The 19099-nt window shown below is 36.9% G+C and overlaps 1 protein-coding gene across 3 annotated transcripts in view; it reads left to right on the top strand.

Moving 5' to 3' along the window:
• MMS22L (MMS22 like, DNA repair protein) overlaps positions 1 to 19099 on the top strand; it is a 144130-nt gene that overhangs the window by 38456 nt on the left and 86575 nt on the right. For all 3 annotated transcript variants that reach the window (XM_047761371.1, XM_047761363.1, XM_047761380.1), the window contains 2 exons: positions 17962 to 18081; positions 18489 to 18715. In XM_047761371.1, coding sequence (XP_047617327.1) covers positions 17962 to 18081; positions 18489 to 18715 — 347 coding nt within the window. The remainder of the gene's footprint in view (positions 1 to 17961; positions 18082 to 18488; positions 18716 to 19099) is intronic.

Below are 19099 nucleotides of genomic sequence, written 5' to 3'. Positions count from 1 at the left end.
TGGAAATTCAGCTATATCCTCATCACAGCAGGAAGGTGACTTGCCTTGCTAAGCAATTTGTCTTACAGGCTTGAATCGTACTCTAACTGATAAGGTCCTAGTTTCTGAGCCCTCATTTCATACCTTATCATTTTTCTTTCTGCAGAGCTGCTAATGTAATGCTTCATGGCCCAGAGGTCAGATTTGACCTCCTTTTAAAATAGTTTTAAATGTACTCTTCATCACATCTTTAAACATACTGTATTGTGGTTCTATAAAGTTTTGTAGCAAGTTATTTATGTAAGAGTTTAAGGGGAAATTTTAGTAGAGAATATTTTATACTTTGGGAAATAGACTACTTTTCTGTTAAGCAATGAGGACTGTTAAAAACTTGAAGAAAAGTAAAACATATGGCAGTACAAGATTGCCACACACACACATGTTTATTTTATAGCCATATCTATGAAAATCATTTTCAGAGCTTGAAGTTTTCTTTTCCCTATTTTTTTTTGATTATTTTGTTTGGGAAATTTTTATTGTACTTGATTTACATTGTTCTCTCTATTTCTGCTATACAGCAAAGTGACCCAGTCATACATCTCTACGCACTCTCTTTCTCATACTATCTTTTATCATGTTTCATCACAAGTGATTGGACATAGTTCCCTGTGCTGTACAGTAGGACCTCATTGCCTATCCATTCTAAATGTAACAATTTATATCCATTAACCTCAAACTCCCAGTCCATCCCACTCCCCCCGGTCCCCCTTCGCAACCACATTTCTGCTGTCCATGTCTATGAGTCTGTTTCTGTTCATTGCGTGCCATATTTTAGATTCCAGATATGAGTGATATCATATATTTGTCTTTCTCTTTCTGACTTACTTCACTTAGTATGAGAAACTCTAGTTCCATCCATGCTGCTGCAAATGGCATTATTTTGTTCTTTTTGATGGCTGAGTAGTATTCCATTGTGTATATGTATCACATCTTTTTCATCCATTCTTCTGTTGAGTGACATTTAGGTTGTTCCCATGTCTTGGCTATTGTGAATAGTGCTGCAGTGAACATACGGGAGCCTGTATCTTTTTGAATGAAAAAATTTTCCAGATATATGCCCATTAGTGGGATTGCTGGATCATGTGGTAGTTCTATATTTAGTTTTCTAAGGAAAATCCATACGGTTTTCCATAGTGCTTGTACCAGTTTACATTCCCACCAACAGTATAGGAGTTTTCTCCACATCCTCTCTAGCATTTCTTATTTGTAATCTTATCAACGATAGCCGTTCTGACTGATGTGAGGTCGTTCCTCATTGTAGTTTTGATTTTCATTTCTCTAATAATTAATGATGTTGAGCATTTTGTCATGTGCCTTTAGCCATCATATGCCTTCTTTGGAGAAATGTCAATTTAGGTCTTCTGCCCATTTTTCAATTAGGTTGTTTGGGGTTTTTTTTGTTTTGTTTTGTTTTTTTTGCAGTTGAGTTGTATGAGTTGTTTGAATATTTTGAAGATTTAAGTCCTTGTTGACTGCATCATTTGTAGATATTTTCTCACATTCTGTAGGTTGTCTTCTTGTTTTTTTTTTTTGTTTGTTTTTTTTATGGTTTTTTTTGCTGTACAAAAGCTTGTAACTTTGATTAGGTCCCATTGGTTTATTTTTGTTTTTATTTCTATTGCCTTGGGTGACTGACCTAAGAAAATATTTGTATTGATGTCAGAGAATGCTTTGCCTGTGTTTTCTTCTAAGAATTTTATGGTGTCTTGTCTTATGTTTCAGTCTTTAAGCTATTTTCAGTTTATTTTGTGCATGATATGGGGGTATGTTCTAGTTTCACTGATTTACACATAGCTGTCCAGTTTTCCAGCATCACTTGCTAAAGAGACTGTCTTTTTCCCATTTCATATTCTTGCCTCCTTTGATTAATTGATAGTAGGTTTCTGGGTTTATTTCTGGGCTCTCTATTCTGTTCCATTCGTCCATATGTCTGTTTTTGTACCAGTACCACATCATCTTTATTACACTGTCTTGTAGCTTTGTAGTATTGTCTGAAGTCTGGGAGAGTTATGCCTCCTGCTTGGTTTTTTTTCCCTCAGGATTGCTTTGGCGATTCCTGGGTCTTTTGCGGTTCCAGATAAATTTTTGGATTATTTGTTCTAGTTCTGTGAAAACTGTCCTGGGTTATTTCTAGGGATTGCATTAAATCTGTAGATTACTTTGGGTAGTATGACCTTTTTAACAATATTAACTCTTCCAATCCAGAAGTGTGGACTATTTTTCTATTTCTTTGAATCCTCTTTAATTGATTAATGTTCTATGGTTTGCAGTGTATAAGTCTTTACCTCCTTAGGTTTAGTCCTAGGTATTTGATTTTTGGGAGTACAATTTTAAAAGGTATTTTTTTTTTTTGTATATTCCTTTTCTCATATTTCATTGTCAGTATATAGAAATGCAACTGATTTTTGAATGTTAATCTTGTATCCTGCTACTTTGCTGAATTCATTGATCCTTCAAGTAGTTTTTGTGTGGAGTCCTTAGGGTTTTCTATATATGGTATCATGTCATCTGCATAGAATGACAATTTTACCTCTTCTCTCCCAGTTTGGATACCTTTTATGTCATTTGTTTGTCCAATTGCTGTGGCTAGGACTTCCAATACTATGTTGAATAAAATTGGTGAGAGTGGGCATCCTTGTTTTGTTCCAGATTTTAGCTGGAAGGCTTTCAGCTTTTCTCATTGAGTATATATGGCTGTGGATTTGTCAGGAATGGCTTTTATTATGTTAAGGTGTGTTCCCACTTTGGTAAGAGTTTTTATCATGAATGGATGTTGGATTTTGTCAAATGCTTTTTCTGCATCTATTGAGATGATCATGTGTTTTTTGCCTTTTCTTTTATTAATGTGGTATATGACGTTGATTGATTTGCATATGTTGAACCCTCATGTGAACTTGGGATGAAACCCACTTGGTTGTGTTGTATGATCTTTTTTATGTGTTGTTGGATTTGGTTGGCTAAGATATTGTGAAGGATTTTTGCATCTATATTCATCAAATATACTGGCCTAGAATTTTCTCTCTTAGTAGTGTCTTTGTCTGCTTTTGGTATTGGGGTGATGGAGGTATCATGGAAAGTCTTTGGGAGGAGTGTTCCTCCTTCTTCAGCCTTTTGGAGAAGTTTAAGAAGGTGGGTGTAAATTCTTTGTATGTTTGGTAGAATTCACCTGTGGAGCCATCTGGTCCTGGACTTTTGTTTGTAGGGAGGGTTTTTATTACACACTCAATTTTATTTCTAGTGATGGGTCTATTTAAATGATCTATTTCTTTTTGATTCCATTTTGGTAAGCTCTATATCTCTAGAAAGTTGTCCATTTCTTCTAGGTTGTCAAATTTGGTGGAATATAATTGTTCATAGTTTACACTTTTTTTTGTATTTCTGAAATATCTGTTGAGATTGTTTCTCCTTTTTCATTTCTTATTTTGTTTATTTGGGTTCTTTCTCCCTTGGTGAATCCAGCCAGAAGTTTGTGAATTTTGTTCACTCTTTCAAAGAACCAGCTCTTGGTTTTATTGATTTTTTTTTCTATTTTTTTTGAATCTCTATTTTATTGATTTCCTCTCTGATCTTTATGATTTCCTTCCTTCTGCTGACTTTAGGTTTTGTTTTTCCTCTTTTTCTAATTCTTTTAGGTGGTAGGTTTAGTTGTTGATTTGAGATTTTTCTTCTTTTTTGAGGAAGGCCTGTACTGCTATGAAATTCCCTTTAAGAACTACTTTTACATTTAGGTTGTTTCCTAAATGCCCATGGAAACAACCTAAATGTCCTTCGACAGAGGAATGGATCCAGAAGATGTGGTACATATACACAATGGAATATTACTTAGCCATTAAAAAGAATGAAATACCGGCATTTTTTGCAACATGGATGGACCTAGAAACTATCATGCTAAGTGAAGTCAGCCATACAATGAGACACCAACGTCAGATGCTTTCACTGACATGTGGAATCTGAAAAAAGGACAGACGGAACTTCTTTGTGGAATAGATGATGACTCACAGACATTGAAAAACTTATGGTCTCCAGAGGAGACAGTTTGGGGGTGAGGGGATGTGCCTGGGCTGTGGGGTGGAAATCCTGTGAAATCAGATTGTTATTATACAACTACAGATGTGATAAATTCATTTGAGTAATAATAAAAAAAAGAACTACTTTTATAGCATTCCATAGATTTTGAATGGTTGTATTTTCATTGTCATTTGTCCCAAGGTATTATTTAATTTTCTTTTTTGAGTTCCTCGTTGACCCTTTGGCTTTTAAGTAACATGTTGTGTAGTCTCCATGTAGTCAGTTTTTTCTCATTTCTTTTCCTGTGGTTGATTTCTCATTTCTTTTCCTGTGGTTGATTTCTCGTTTCATGCTCTTGTGGTTGGTGAAGATGCTTGAAATAATTCCTGTACTCTTAGATTTGTTAAGGTTATTTTTGTGTCCCAGTATGTGGTCAAACTTTAAGAATGTTCCATGTGCACTTGAAAAGAATGTATATTCTGATGTTTTGGATGTAATATCCTAAAAATATCGATTAAGTCTAACTGTTCTATTGTGTCATTTAGGATCTCTGTTGCCTTACTGATTTTTCTGCCTAGAGGATCTGTCCATTGATATGAATGGGGTTTTAAAATTTCCTACTATTGTATTCCCATCAGTTTCTCCTTTTATGATTGTTAGTATTTGTGTGCTCCTATATTTGGAGTATATATATATTAACAAGGGTAATATCCTCTTCTTGAATTGTTTCTTTTATCATTAAAGAGTGTCCTTTATCTTTCTTTATGGCTTTGTTTTAAAGTCTGTTTTGTCTGATATGAGTACTGCAACTCCTGCTTTCCTGTCATTAACATTCTCATTGAAGTATCTTTTTTCAATCCCTCACTTTTTTTTTTTTTTAATTTATTTTTCCACTGTACAGCATGGGGGCCAAGATACACTTGCATGTATACATTTTTTTTCCACTCTTTGTTTTGTTACAATATAAATATCTAGACATAGTTCTCAATGCTGCTCAGCAAGATCTCATTGTAAATCCATTCCAAGTGTATCTCATAACTCCAACTCCCAATCCCTCCTACTCCCTCCCTCTCCCCCTGGGCGGCCACAAGTCTATTCTCCAGGTCCATGATTTTCTTTTCTGTGGAAAGGTTCATTTGTGCTGGATATTAGATTCCAGTTATAAGTGATATCATATGGTATTTGTCTTTGTCTTTCTGACTCATTTCACTCAGTATGAGAGTCTCTAGTTCCACCCATGTTGCTATAAATGGTATTAGTCATTCTTTTTTATGGCTGAGTAGTATTCCATTGTGTATATATACCACATCTTCTGAATCCAATCATCTGTTGATGGACATTTGGGTTATTTCCATGTCTTGGCTGTTGTGAATAGTGCTGCCATGAACATGCAGGTGCACGTGTCTCTTTTAAGTAGAGTTTTGTCCGGATATATGCCCAAGAGTGGGATTGTGGGGTCCTATGGCAATTCTATGTATAGATTTCTAAGGTATACATAGAAATCTATGTGGCTGTACCAGTTTACATTCCCACCAACAGTGTAGGAGGGTTCCCTTTTCTCCACACCCCCTCCAGCACTTGTTATTTGTGGGCTTATTAATGATGGCCATTCTGACTGGTGTGAGGTGGTATCTCATGGTAGTTTTGATTTGCATTTCTCTTATAATCAGCAATGCTGAGCATTTTTTCTTGTGTTTGTTGGCCATCTGTATATCTTCCTTGAAGAAATGTCTATTCAGGTCTTTTGCCTATTTTTCCTTGAGTGATTGGATTTTTTGCTGTTGAGTTGTATAAATTGCTTGTATATCCTAGAGATTAAGCCCTTGTCCATTGCATCATTTGAAACTATTTTCTCCCATTCTGTAAGTTGTCTTTTTGGTTTTTTTTTTTTTGGTTTCCTTTGCTGTGCAAAAGCTTGTCAGTTTGATTAGGTCCCATTGGTTTGTTTTTGCTCTTATTTCTATTGCTTTGGGAGACTGACCTGAGAAAATATTCATGAGGTTGATGTTAGAGAATGTTTTGCCTATGTTCTCTTTTAGGAGTTTGATGGTGTCTTCTATTTAAGTCTTTCAGCAATTTTGAGTTTATTTTTGTGCATGGTGTGAGGGTGTGTTCTAGTTTCATTGCTTTGCATGCAGCTGTCCAGGTTTCCCAGCAATGCTTGCTGAATAGACTTTCTTTTTCCCATTTGATGTTCTTGCCTCCCTTGTCAAAGATTAATTGACCATAGGTGTCTGGGTTTATTTCCAGGTTCTCTCTTCTGTTCCATTGGTCTGTCTGTCTGTTTTGATACCAGTACCACACTGTTTTGATGACTGTGGCTTTGTAATATTACTTGAAGTCTGGGAGAGTTATACCTCCAGCTTGGTTTTTGTTTCTCAGGATTGCTTTGGCAATTCTGGCTCTTTTGTTGTTCCATATAAATTTTAGGAGTGTTTGTTCTAGTTCTGTGAAAATGTCCCGGGGAATTTGATAGGGATCGCATTGAATGTGTAGATTGCTTTGGATAGTATGGCCATTTTTACAATACTGATTTTTCCAATCCATGAACATGGACTATCTTTCCATTTCTTTACATCTTCTTTAATTTCTTTGATTAAAATTTTATAGTTCTCGGCATATAAGTCCTTTACCTCCTTGGTCAGGTGTATTCTGAGCTATTTGATTTTGTGAGGTGTAATTTTAAAAGGTATTATATTTTTGTATTCCTTTTCTAATATTTCATTGTTGGTATATAGAAATGCAACTGATTCCCGAATGTTAATCTTATATCCTGCTACTTTGCTGAATTTATTCATCAGTTCAAGTAGTTTTTGGGTTGAGTCCTTAGGGTTTTCTATGTATATAGTATCATGTCATCTGCATACAGTGACAGTTTTATCTCTTCTCTTCCTATTTGGATGCCTTTTATTTCTTTTGTTTGTCTAATTGCTGTGGCTAGGACTTCCAAAACTATGTTGAAGAGCAGTGGTGAGAGTGCGCATCCTTGTCTTGTTCCAGATTTGAGTGAGAAGGCTTTCAGTTTTTCTCCATTGAGTATTACATTTGCTGTGGGTTTGTCATAAGTGGCTTTGATTATGTTCAGGAATGTTCCCTCTATACTCACTTTAGCAAGAGTCTTGATCATGAATGGATGCTGAACTTTGTCAGATGCTTTTTCTGCATCTATTGAGATGATCATATAGTGTTTGACTTTTCTTTTGTTAATGTGGTGTATGACATTGATTGATTTGTGCATGTTGAACCATTCTTGTGCACCTGGGATGAACCCTACCTGGTCATGGTGTATGATCTTTTTGATATGTTGTTGTGTTAGGTTGGCTAAAATTTTGTTGAGAATTTTTGCATCTATATTCATCAAAGATCTTGGCCAATAGTTTTCTTTTTTTTTTTTTTTGTCTTTTTGCTATTTCTTTGGGCCGCTCCCGCGGCATATGGAGGTTCCCAGGCTAGGGGTCCAATCGGAGCTGTAGCCACCGGCCTACACCAGAGCCACAGCAACGCAGGATCCAAGCTGCGTCTGCGACCTACACCACAGCTCACTGCAACGCCGGATCGTTAACCCACTGAGCAAGGGCAGGGACCGAAGCCGCAACCTCATGGTTCCTAGTCGGATTCGTTAACCACTGTGCCAAGATGGGAACTCCTAGTTTTCTTTTTTGGTGGTATCTTTGTCTGGTTTTGGAATTATGGTGATGGTGGCATCATAGGATGTCTTTGGGAGTGTTCCTTCTTCAACAGTTTGAAAAAGTTTGAGGAGGATAGGCACCAGATCCTCTTTATGTCTTTGGTAGAATTCACCTGTGAAGCCATCTGGTCCTGGACTTTAATTTGTAGGGAGTGTTTTTATGACTGCTTCAATTCCATTTCTAGTGATTGCTTATTTTTTCTTATTCTGTGAGTTTAGGCAAAACAACTACTATAGTCTTAGAGGCCTATTAATATGCCAGAGTGGCCTTGGGTAGTTTGTAAGGGCTTACTGGATTTTTTTTTTTTAGTGTGAGGACTGCTTTTGTTTTGGATGCTTGCTGTCCGTTTCCTCAGTGTGTGCAGGCTATTATCTCCTTGATAAAGGTTGTACCGGTATAAAGCCTGAGCCTCCTTCCAGGAAGATGGAGGCAATGGTCAGGCCAGTATCCAATGTCTGGTTGCTAGGTCCTTGACAATGATGAGGAGCTATGGGTAGGTAGTACAAGCTGCTCCTGGTTACAGGGCCCTAGGCAGTGGCAGTGACCCTCAGGGACTTGTAAAGTTGTGCCCAGAGCCTTTGGCAGGGGCAACACAGGGCATTTGCATTCCCAGGGGAGTGAGGGCAATGGGTCAGGGTCCATTGCTGTTCCCTTCTCTGCGGCAACCCCAGAGCTTACTGGGACCGTAGGTGATGCCTGTTCTCAGACCCCTATTGGTGGTGGTTCATGCCCACCTCTGGAGTCTAAGATACCTGTGGCATATTGCCCCCTTCCCATAACTCCCACTGGAGGTGCCCTGGCAACTGAGAGCCTGTGCAAGAGGAGCCCTGCCTCCTGCAAGCCCACGTGTATGCAGAGAGAGAAATTCCTGTGGCAGTCCTGCCCCTCTTCTTCTTGCCTTCCCTCAATGGTGCCTTGTGTCTCCTGTGGGCCCAAGCCTCCTCCAGTGCTTCCTTGGACGTGGAGCACCACTCCCTAGCTTCTCAGGCTGTTTCCACACAGTCATCCCTAGTCCTCTCCCAGAGCTGACCTCCAATACCTGAATCTCAGTGCCCCACCCCAGCCTGAGTGTCTGAGGGTGCTGGTACCAATGGTTTGTGCAGCACTTTCTGCTTTTCCCTCCTCAGTCCGTCTGCTGTGTTTTTCTCCGAGGCTTTGAGGCTTCCTGTCAGTATGGATTGCTCTCCCTGTCAGTTAGGTGGTGTCCAAGTGTGCAGGTTCCTTTTCTCTTTCACAGCTCCTTTTCCGAAGTGCTGGTCCTGTTCTGATTCCTTTTTTTCCTCTCCTCTCTCTCTCTTTTTTTCCCCTTTTTTGTTCTACCCGGTTATGTGGAGAGTTTCTTGCCCTGTTAAGAGCAAAGTTATGTAGAGGTTTAAGGTCTTTTTCTGCCAGCATTCAGTAGATGTTCTATGCCAGTTGTTCTACATGTAGATGGGTTTTTTTGATGTGTTTGTGGGGGAAAATGTGAGCGCCATGTCTTACTCCTTCTCCACCTTCATCCCACCTCTCTTTTCCTGTTATCTGTACTAACTCATAACATTTTTAGGTGAAAATACAAGTATATTTTATTATAATATGAATCTTCCAATTATGAACTAAGAATTCTAGGTTAGAATGCCAACAAGCTCTGAATACATAAGTTGTTTCAGTAATGGAAGAGATGTTATCCTTACCATTGTAAAAGTTTTTATTTTCTTTTTTCCATATCATTTTATTTGGCTTTTCCTTTGTTATATTTGAGCACCCATTGATTTAGTAACTCAGAGTTTCAGGAGTTCCCGTCATGGCACAGCGGAAACAAATCTGACTAGGAACCATGAGGTTGGGGTTTGATCCCTGGCCTTGCTCAGTGGGTTAAGGATCCAGCATTGCCATGAGCTGTGGTGTAGGTCTCAGACGCAGCTCGGATCTGCCGTTGCTGTGGCTGTGCCATAGGCTGGCAGCAACAGTTCCAATTAGACTCCAAGCCTGGGAACCTCCATATGCCATGGGTGCGGCCCTAAAAAGGACAAAAAAAAAAAAAAAAGATCAAAAAAAATTTCAGACGTGAATTTTTTTTGCTTCAAGAATGTTCAAACACTAAAAAGTGGTCATCATAATTTACAATAGGTATTAGTCAAATCTTAATGCCTTAACAGAATTTAAAACCTCTGAGTTAAATTTGCTTTCAACTCTAACGGTGTATAAAATTATGGTTTTTTTCAGCTGTGTATTAAATTATAGTGTATTTCTTAAAAATCTCGAAAGGTTCATATAGAAAAAATGCCCATAATGGTCAGGGACAAACAGAATTTATAATTATCTCTCTTCCATATAAAAGTTTGCTTCCTGGCTGAAATTAAAAACCGTTTTTAAGCACTTTTAGTTGCTTGGAAATTAATGCTTTTTTTCCCTTTGGGTTATTATTCCCTATAGTTTTGATTTTTAAATGAAAAAAACTCATTTGCTTGGGGAAAAAAGCTTGGCTTAGTTGGATTGTCTCACTCATAGAGTGATGAAACGATTTAACACTGCATAGTATACTTTGACAATGTAAGTGGTATATTAAGTATATTAATGTAAGTTAAGTGGTAACAGCTAAAGCTGTTTTGAAGATAAATCACTAATTCTTGCAAGTAGATGTGCTGACCATCTGGTCTTACTCAGCTTGTAATATCTCAAGATTTGGGACTTTTAATGCTTAAACCAAGAAAGTCTAGAGAAAAACTGGGACAAGTCAGTCATCCTAACATCAAGGAAAGTACAGCGAGTCTAAGAAACTTATTTTGTAAATTTAGGTCTAGCATAAAGTCAAAGTAATATCTTTGCCGTGAAAGAAGATGTCATTATAACATGTTGAAAAAAGCAGTCCATTGTCTCCAGTAGTCTCAATTTTGTCATGCCTTGATTGTATCAAATTAGATTTTATAAGTAGTGTAGGACTACTTGCTGGAGTTCTTGAAACCAATTTTGTGGGTGCAGTAGGTGGTCATAAAGAATAAATAATAATATGTTTGGATAGAGCCATCAGTTTGATTATATTTGTTTTCCCCCATTGAGGTAAATTAAAATCTGACCATGCTTGTGTGCTTTGACTTGATCTCCAACAGTGAAAGAAAGAGTCCATTTGCAATATTTAAAAAAAAAAAAAAAGTTTCACATATATAGAGCAGTCTTCAAATGAAATTGTTAGGCATTCCATTGTAGCTTTAATTAATAATGTTCTAAATCTTTTTCTATTCAGAGAGCATCTCTAAGAAACAGACATCGAGATTTGTTTGTAGAGAACATTCTTTTGTTTAATTTTTTTGTTTGTTTTTGTTTTGTTTTGTTGGCTTTTTAGGGCCTCACCTATGGCATATGAAGGTTCCCAGGCTAGGGGTTGAATCAGAGCTGTAGCCAGTGGCCTACACCACAGCCACAGCAACGTCAGATCTGAGCTGCATCTGTGACTTGTATCACAACTTGCTCACAGCAATGCCAGATCCTTAACCCACTGAGCAAGGCCAGGGATGAAAACCTGTGTCCTCATGGATGCTAGTCAACTTTGTTTCTACTAAGCCTCGATGGAACTCCTGTATTGTTTAATTATACTTACATAGTTATAGTCGAACAGTTAGGAATTTGCTTTTAAAAACAGTTTTCATCTGCAAAAGGAGATTTTTTGTTTTATGTTACTTAATTTTTAAAACCTTATTATTTTCTGATATCACAGAATAATTTCCTAACAGAAGTCATGGAAAGATATAAAAAGAAATTAAGCAAGCCTTGTGTTTCAAAAATTTTATTTTCTTTTGTCAAAGAATTTAGAGAGTCCAAGGCTAAAAAACACCTCAGTGTGTGATTAGATCTGAACAATGTAGAACAATAATCATCTAATTACTAATCCCCCAAAAATGTGTTTCTTGGACAGAAGGATCTTGACTGGAATATTGGATCTAACTCTCTTTACCCAACCCTAAAAAAAAATCCCATCAGTTAGACTAACAGTTACTCTTTAGCCTGCAAATAGATTCTATTTTCCTGATGGTTTCTGATGTGTATGGTTAGTTAATACATAAGAAATGAGCCCCTAATTGTTACATCGCCATTGCTATAGAATATGCTAAAAAGAGTAAATATTTTCATTTTTAGTTCAGTAAAAGAATTTGATATGTGGAATGTACCCAAACTTAATATGCCTGTATTTGATCTTTCAAAATAAAGGTAGACATTCTTTAAAAATAGACTAAAGCAGAGATCAGGAGTAATCACTGTGGAATATGCTTTCACAGCTTACACAGCTGAGATGAGAAACCAGACAGCCCATAGTGTCTTGTGAAAAAAAATGCAGAAGTTGGGTAGCACAGGTTCTGGGATTGAGACAGGAGGTTTGAGCCTATTGTGGAAAAGAGCCCCACAGGCCTCCTGACTTATTAAAAATCTCTAATCGGAGGATATAAAGTTAGATATTAATTAAACTTCTTGGTTTAGGTAGAGTTTCATCTCAACACTAACAAAATTGAAATATACCAGCTTAAGGTACAATAGTTTGTACCTGTTGCATTTATTATTTGATCATCAAAGAGTCAACATTGAGGCCTAAAAAAAATTCCTCTCTTGCAAATAATAAAATGATAACTCTTCCTGTGCAGGCACCATATATAGCACTTAATATGTACTCTTCTACTTCATGCTTATGACAGTCTTGTGAAGTTCCATTTTACACACTGGGAAACGAGCCCAGAGGGAGCTTCTCTAGGTTCGCACAACTGAAAGTGGCAGAGCTGGGATTCGAATCTTCATATGTATTTTACTCCCTTTGTGCTCCCTCAAAGCATTTGACCTTGTAGGATTCTTAATAAACCTCTATTCCCACCCTTCATTATTTCTATTTTAAAACTTCTTTGCTGCTATGTGTTTGATTAGTAATCCATTTTGGTTTCTAGATCTGTTTTGGTGAACTTGTGGAAAACATCTCAGTTTTCCATACTTTTTAAATTGTGTGTGTGTGAGTTATCCTCTCCAATAAGTATGTGATGGGAAAATGTAAGGTAGAAAGAAATTAATAAACTCAGATATTCCTCCTCCCTCTATTTCACTGTATTTCAGTTCTGTTTTTTCATTATAAATTTGAGCTGTCTTTTGCCTCCTCTACCCCTTTTCATTGTATATTCTAACCTCTTTGGCTCCCTAAACTTGAAGATGGGCAAATTCTTTATTAATTCAGCTGATGGGTACCCACACATTGTTTTTAAAAGGGATTTTTTTTTTTTTTTTTTTGGCCACACCCATGGCATGTGGAAAGTCCTGGGCCAGGGATCAAATCCGAGCTGCTGCTGTGACCTATGCCAAAGCTGTGGCAAAGCTGAACTGGACATCAAACCCATGCTGCTGCAGAGGCATGGTTAGATCCTTAACCTGCTTGCCATAGTGGGAACTCCTTAAAGGGAATTTTTAAGAAAAACTAAGGGAACACAGTTCAAAACAAAATAATGGTTAAATATATAGAACATGATAATGTATTTTATAGAAAGTACTATCTGTAATTAATTATAGGCTAAAAAAAAAGAAACTTGCTTTTTAAGTCATACTCAACTGATTGATTACTTATCCTGCCAGAACTATGGAGAAAATGGTATTTTCTAAGCCATTTCTTTTCATTTTAATCTGTAGCCACTAGCAGAAAAATGAAGGGACATTTATCTCCTTTCCTTAAATAAAAAAGAAAAAAAAGACCCAAGATGCCATATTTAATTCCTTCTTGATTGGGTACAGTAGAAAGAGCTGGGCTCTGGCCTCACACAAACTTTGATTCAAATCTTGGTCTGATCACTAAGAACCACCTTGATCAAATCTGGTGTCCAATTATGTTCATGTGTTTTCCCTCCTGTTTTTGGAAAGTGGCATAGAATAGTATGTACAACAGGCTTTGGAATCATAAATCCTGAAATCCTAGATCCTTCCCAAGTGGACTTGGGTAAGCTATTTGTAACTTCTGAACCCCAAACTTTTTTTTTTCTTTTTGTAAAATGAATGCAGTAAAACTGGAATGGTTTGAGACACACATGAATGAACATTTGTAAAATATAATGCCTGGCACATAGTCAATATTTACCCTTTTGTTTTTTCCCAAACTTCATATATTTTATGGTTTAAATACTTTTTTTTATAGATTTTACATGTGAAATGAGTTTCAAATACCAAATAAAAACAATACAGAACTCTTCAAAATGAACCCACTTTTTTCACATAACCCACTTTTTAACCTTGAATATAGTAACATTAGTATGTTTAATTCATGTCAGTAGTGTGCCATAGGAATAACCCTAGGTCTGGTTTAATATTTTCAAAATAAAATCAAAGAATGTTGGTGATGGATATAATCTTATTTGGTTAAATGAGTTTAACCATCTCTTAGAGAAGCTAAATATCTTTCCCTAAACCATACAGCTACTTTGTGAAGAGAGGCACCAGAATCCAGACCTCAGTTTTGCTCATGAAACATTTATGGAGTCTCTTTAGTGAACCAGACACTGTGCTAGGCCCAGCCCCCAGAGAGCTCAAAGACACTGAAAGGCAGATAGTCATTAAATTTAGCAAGGTAAGTGCTAGGATACAGGTATGTGTAGTATGTTGTGGAGCATAAAGAAAAGTCACTGAATAGTGTGGAAGTTAGGGAGTTTCCTAAAGGACTTGAAGCTTGAGTGTATTCTAAGCGATTAATAACTAAAAGAGTTAAAAGCCTTTAAAATTTAGTCTTGTTTGGTTCACTCTGATTTATTGAAAGATTTAGCACCAGGACCCCTGTTTTCTTCTATACCTGTATACTACTTTTGTTAGTGACCCCAACATTATTGTGCATAGTCTGCCTGTGCTCTAAGTTTTTTAATTCTTTTTTTTTTTTTTTTTGTCTTTTTAGGGCTGCACCTGTGGCATATGGAGGTACCCAGGATAGGGGTTGAATTGCAGGTATAGCCACTGGCTTATACCACAGCCACATCAACGCCACATCTGAGCTGTGTCTGTAACCTACACCGCAGCTCACGGCAATGATGGATCCTTAACGCACTGAGCAAGGCCAGGGATTGAACCTTCATCGTCATAGATGCTATTATGCTAGTCAGATTAGTTTCTGCTGAGCCACAACAGGAACTCCTAAATTTCTTAATTCTAATCGGATTTTCTTTTACTTATCTCACCCACCTCATTCCATGGTTATGCTTTACATTTTTTCATTTTCTATTATCATTGTTTGATCTTTTCATTTTTCTGCATTCATCCATGTCTGAACATTCCTCTTTAAACAGTTTAGATTATACAACCCTTATTACAATTACTGCATAATAAACATGTACTTCAAACTTGGCAAAACCTAATCCTCCTCTCTTACTCCCTGCCGCCCTCATCCTCAGTTGAATGTTATTCAGCTGCAAAAAAAAAAAAAAAAAAAAATCGTGCAGTCATTCTCACTGACTGGTCTAACTTTAAATTCTTGATCATAAATCTCAAATGGCAGTCTGCTCTAGAATGTTTGCTTTTCTGCTTTCCAGAATGGCCTATTTCAGAATTACTTTTTTTTTAACACACAATCAACTTAGCTAATAAGCATCTTGCCTCATCAATTTAGCTAATAAGCATCTTTTTTTTTTTTTTTTTGTCTTTTTGCTATTTCTTGGGCCGCTCCCGCAGCATATGGAGGTTCCCAGGCTAGGGGTCTAATCGGAGCTGTAGCCACCAGCCTATGCCAGAGCCACAGCAATGCGGGATCTGAGCTGCATCTGCAACCTACACCACAGCTCACTGCAACGCCGGATCGTTAACCCACTGAGCAAGGGCAGGGACTGAACCCGCAACCTCATGGTTCCTAGTCGGATTCTTTAACCACTGCGCCACAACGGGAACTCCAGCTAATAAGCATCTTGCCCCAATCAACTTAGCTAATAAGCATCTTGCCTCATAAATTGAAAAAAATAGGACAAGTCAGTTGAGAACTCCTTTGTCTTTACACCTTCAAATCTCCCAACATGTCTGCTTAGTAAACAACCTCTCAATCTGCTTTTCAGTTATATTGGAAGTGTCACTGTTTCTATCAAAAGCCAATTCCTTGACCTGTGCAGTGAATCTTTTCTCATCTTTTCAAGGACTTTTTATATCTTCACTTAAATTTCTCTACTTCCTCACCTCCTATTATCGCCTCAACCTGCTATAATTAAGATTCTGTTTCTGCCATCCCTGAAACTACTGTTGTCAAGCCATTGGTATTGTCAAATCTAAAAGTTCTTTGTTGTCATTGTAATCTTTCGGTAGCATTCAACCCTGTTGACCATAGTCCCTTTCTGGAATAGTTCTTTTGGCTTCCAAAACCAGATGCCTGGTTTCCTTCCTACTTCATTGGTCATTGGTTTTGTTTATAGACTCTTCTCCATTTGCTTGATACCTAAATTTTGGAATAGCAAAGGGCTCTCAGTTCTGTATCCTTTTCTCTTTTTCATCTGTGGTCTTTCCTTGGTTGATCTTATCTAGCCTCTTAGCTCTAAACACCATCAATATGAAGGTAACATTTACATTTATATCAATAGTTCTTACTTTTCCCTTGAGCTCTAGACCCATATGTCAATTGTTTACTTACTGCCTCCACTTAGTTGCTCTGTGTACTCTCTCATGTGCTCTACTCTTAGTCTTTGCCATCTTAGGAAATGGTGCCATCAACCCATTTTCTTAAGCCAAAACCTGGGAGTTCTCCCTAATTGCTATTTTTCCTTCATACCTTAATATAACTCAACAAATCCCGTTGCCTCTGTTTCCAGACATATCTCCAAAATTGTCCACTTACTTAGTCTCTACGGTTTCACAGAATCACCTCCTAACATTTCGAGTTGACCAGAGGAACAAGAAGTAGAAAAAAGAGTAGACATTTTAATCCACTCTTCTGTGATGAAATAATTGTGCTTATTTGTTGAAAAATGGCACACCATTGAACCCCAGTCATTCAACAGTTATTTATTTAAAGCATACTATGTCCCAAGCACCTCCAGATTTCCTGGCATGTCTACTTTGTACTTGACCTCTCGGTCTGCTTTTCTATTATATTGGAGCCGTCACTGTTTACCTTTTAACTGGACTTACTACTTCTGTTCTCATCTACTGTATTCATTATCCATGCATGATCCAGTGTAATATTTTTGGAACAATCATCTTATGCCACTCTGATGCTTACAATCTTCTAGAGGCTTCCCAACATAATTAAAATAACATCCATATTTCTGACTAAGACCTGTAAAGTCTCAAATTAAATGGTTTTTGACTATTTCTAAGTTAATCCTGCAACACCAAGCTTACTTTCCATGTATTTTCTCTACTGTGAATGCCTTTCTTTCAGATCTTCAAATGGTTGGCTCTTTTTCATTGTCATTTAGTCCAAATGCCCACCCTCAAAAAGTCCTTTCCAATCATAATTCTTGATAAAATAATGATCCACATCCTCTACCAGTTACTTTATCACACACCTTGCTTTTGTTCTGTTTTTCACAGTGGTCGTAACTGTATTTACATTTGTTTGTTTCAATGTCCTGTTTTTTCATTCTCCCCCAAAGTGTAAGTTCTCTTAGTGCATGTACTGTGTCTGACTTCTTCATTGCTTTATGCCTAGTACCTTAGAACAGTACCTGGTAAATAGTAAGCATTGAATAAATGATTGTTGAATGATTAGCATTCAGTGACATATCACTTTTTAACATGCCTGGTTATTTCATCATAGAAAATTAAAGTGTCACTTCTTTCCTACTCTTTCCTGTTGTCATCTCCTAAAAGCTTAAGATATAGCTGCTCTGCCAATCCTCTGGTTTTTAGAAGAACAACTCTTATGTTCCCATAAAGAATTTGACCTCATACCTACATATAACTGAGTCCTCTGGATTTGGGTACATCGTAATTGTTAGATGATTTATGCTACTTCTTTCTAGTTTGGGTTTCTTTTTTAGTCTTTGGGGTTCTACACCACTCAATTATGAAATAGCTATTTTAATTTTTAAATAATTGAGTTTTGTAATTTCAATTACCTGAATATACTAATGGTTTCTTAAGTAAAGTTTTAGAAATATTACTTACGCTGATTCAGACCTTCTGGTCTGAGGATGAGAGTGGATAAGATGGTGATGTATGTTTATTTTCTTTTTAGAAGTAGGTTATTCAGTGCAATATCAAGTGATAATATATGTGTTGCCAGAGCCCATTTACTTCGTCACAATTTCAGTTTATTTTTCAGGATGGTATACTAGAAGAGCATTTACGAATGTATCTCCATTGTTGTTTGACCCTTTGTGATTTCTGGGAGCCAAACGTTGCTATTGTCACCACTCTATGGGAATATTACAGTAAGAACCTGGTAAGTAAATAGAATATTAATTTGTTGCAGGAATTTGAAGAATTCGCACGTAATATTTGAGGAATGTTCTTAGGCCTCAATTATAGATAATTATGGATAAATGGTATGACAAAAAACATTGGGGAATTTATAGAATAAAAGAAATTTAAGGGGCATGTCAACCGAATGCAATATGGATCTTGTTGCTATCCTGATTTAAAAGATGTTTTGGGGTTAATCCATGAATTTGAACACCCCCTTGGTCTTTTGTGCATGAATGGAATTTTTATTTTGGGGGGATATGTGGTGATGGCTGTATAATTTTTGCAATTAAGAAGAGTCAAACTTCTAGTGAGCTAATTGAGATTTATAGCTTTCCATTTTTTATTCAAGAGACTTAATACTTCTTTTCTGGCTTTTGCTTTCAGAATAGTTCTTTCAGTATTTCTTGGCTTCCTTTGAAAGGCCTTGCATACATCGTTAAGTCACCTTTGTCTATGCTAGAAATGGTGAAGACCTGCTGTTGTGATAAACAAGATCACGACCTGTATAAATCCAGCAGTAGTTATACTATTTTCCTTTGCATTTTGGCAAAAGTTGTTAAGAAAGCAATGAAGAGCAATGGCCTTCATCCTTGGAAACAAGTCAAAGGAAGGTATGTGCCATATCCTTCTTTGTCCTGAATGTTCAGTTTTATCTTTGAGGAAGTGTTAGTTTGTATTTTTTAATTTAACTTGTGCTTGGAGGTCTTAGGGTTTACGTTCAAAATGTATTCATTAAAATAGGACAGCAAAATATGGAGCATTTTGATCCTGCCAATTTGTTATGGTAAGGAACAAACCTAACACCCATAACTTGGGGAGGATTTTAGTTTCTTATTTATGTCATCAGTCTTGAAGATTTGAAATTCCATACACTTAATGCAGGGATGTAAGAGTACTTTCATATTTCTTGCCAAAGTTAATCGTGATGTTTTATGTAATTCCTTGCATGTTATTAAAACTTACAGAAGTTAGGAGTTCCCATCGTGGCGCAGTGG

This window comes from Phacochoerus africanus, chromosome 2, assembly GCF_016906955.1.
Source record: "Phacochoerus africanus isolate WHEZ1 chromosome 2, ROS_Pafr_v1, whole genome shotgun sequence".
In the NCBI taxonomy this organism is placed as follows: Eukaryota; Metazoa; Chordata; class Mammalia; order Artiodactyla; family Suidae; genus Phacochoerus; species Phacochoerus africanus.
The sequence above is the reverse complement of the archived record's forward strand: the minus strand, read 5'-3'. Positions and strand labels throughout refer to the sequence as shown.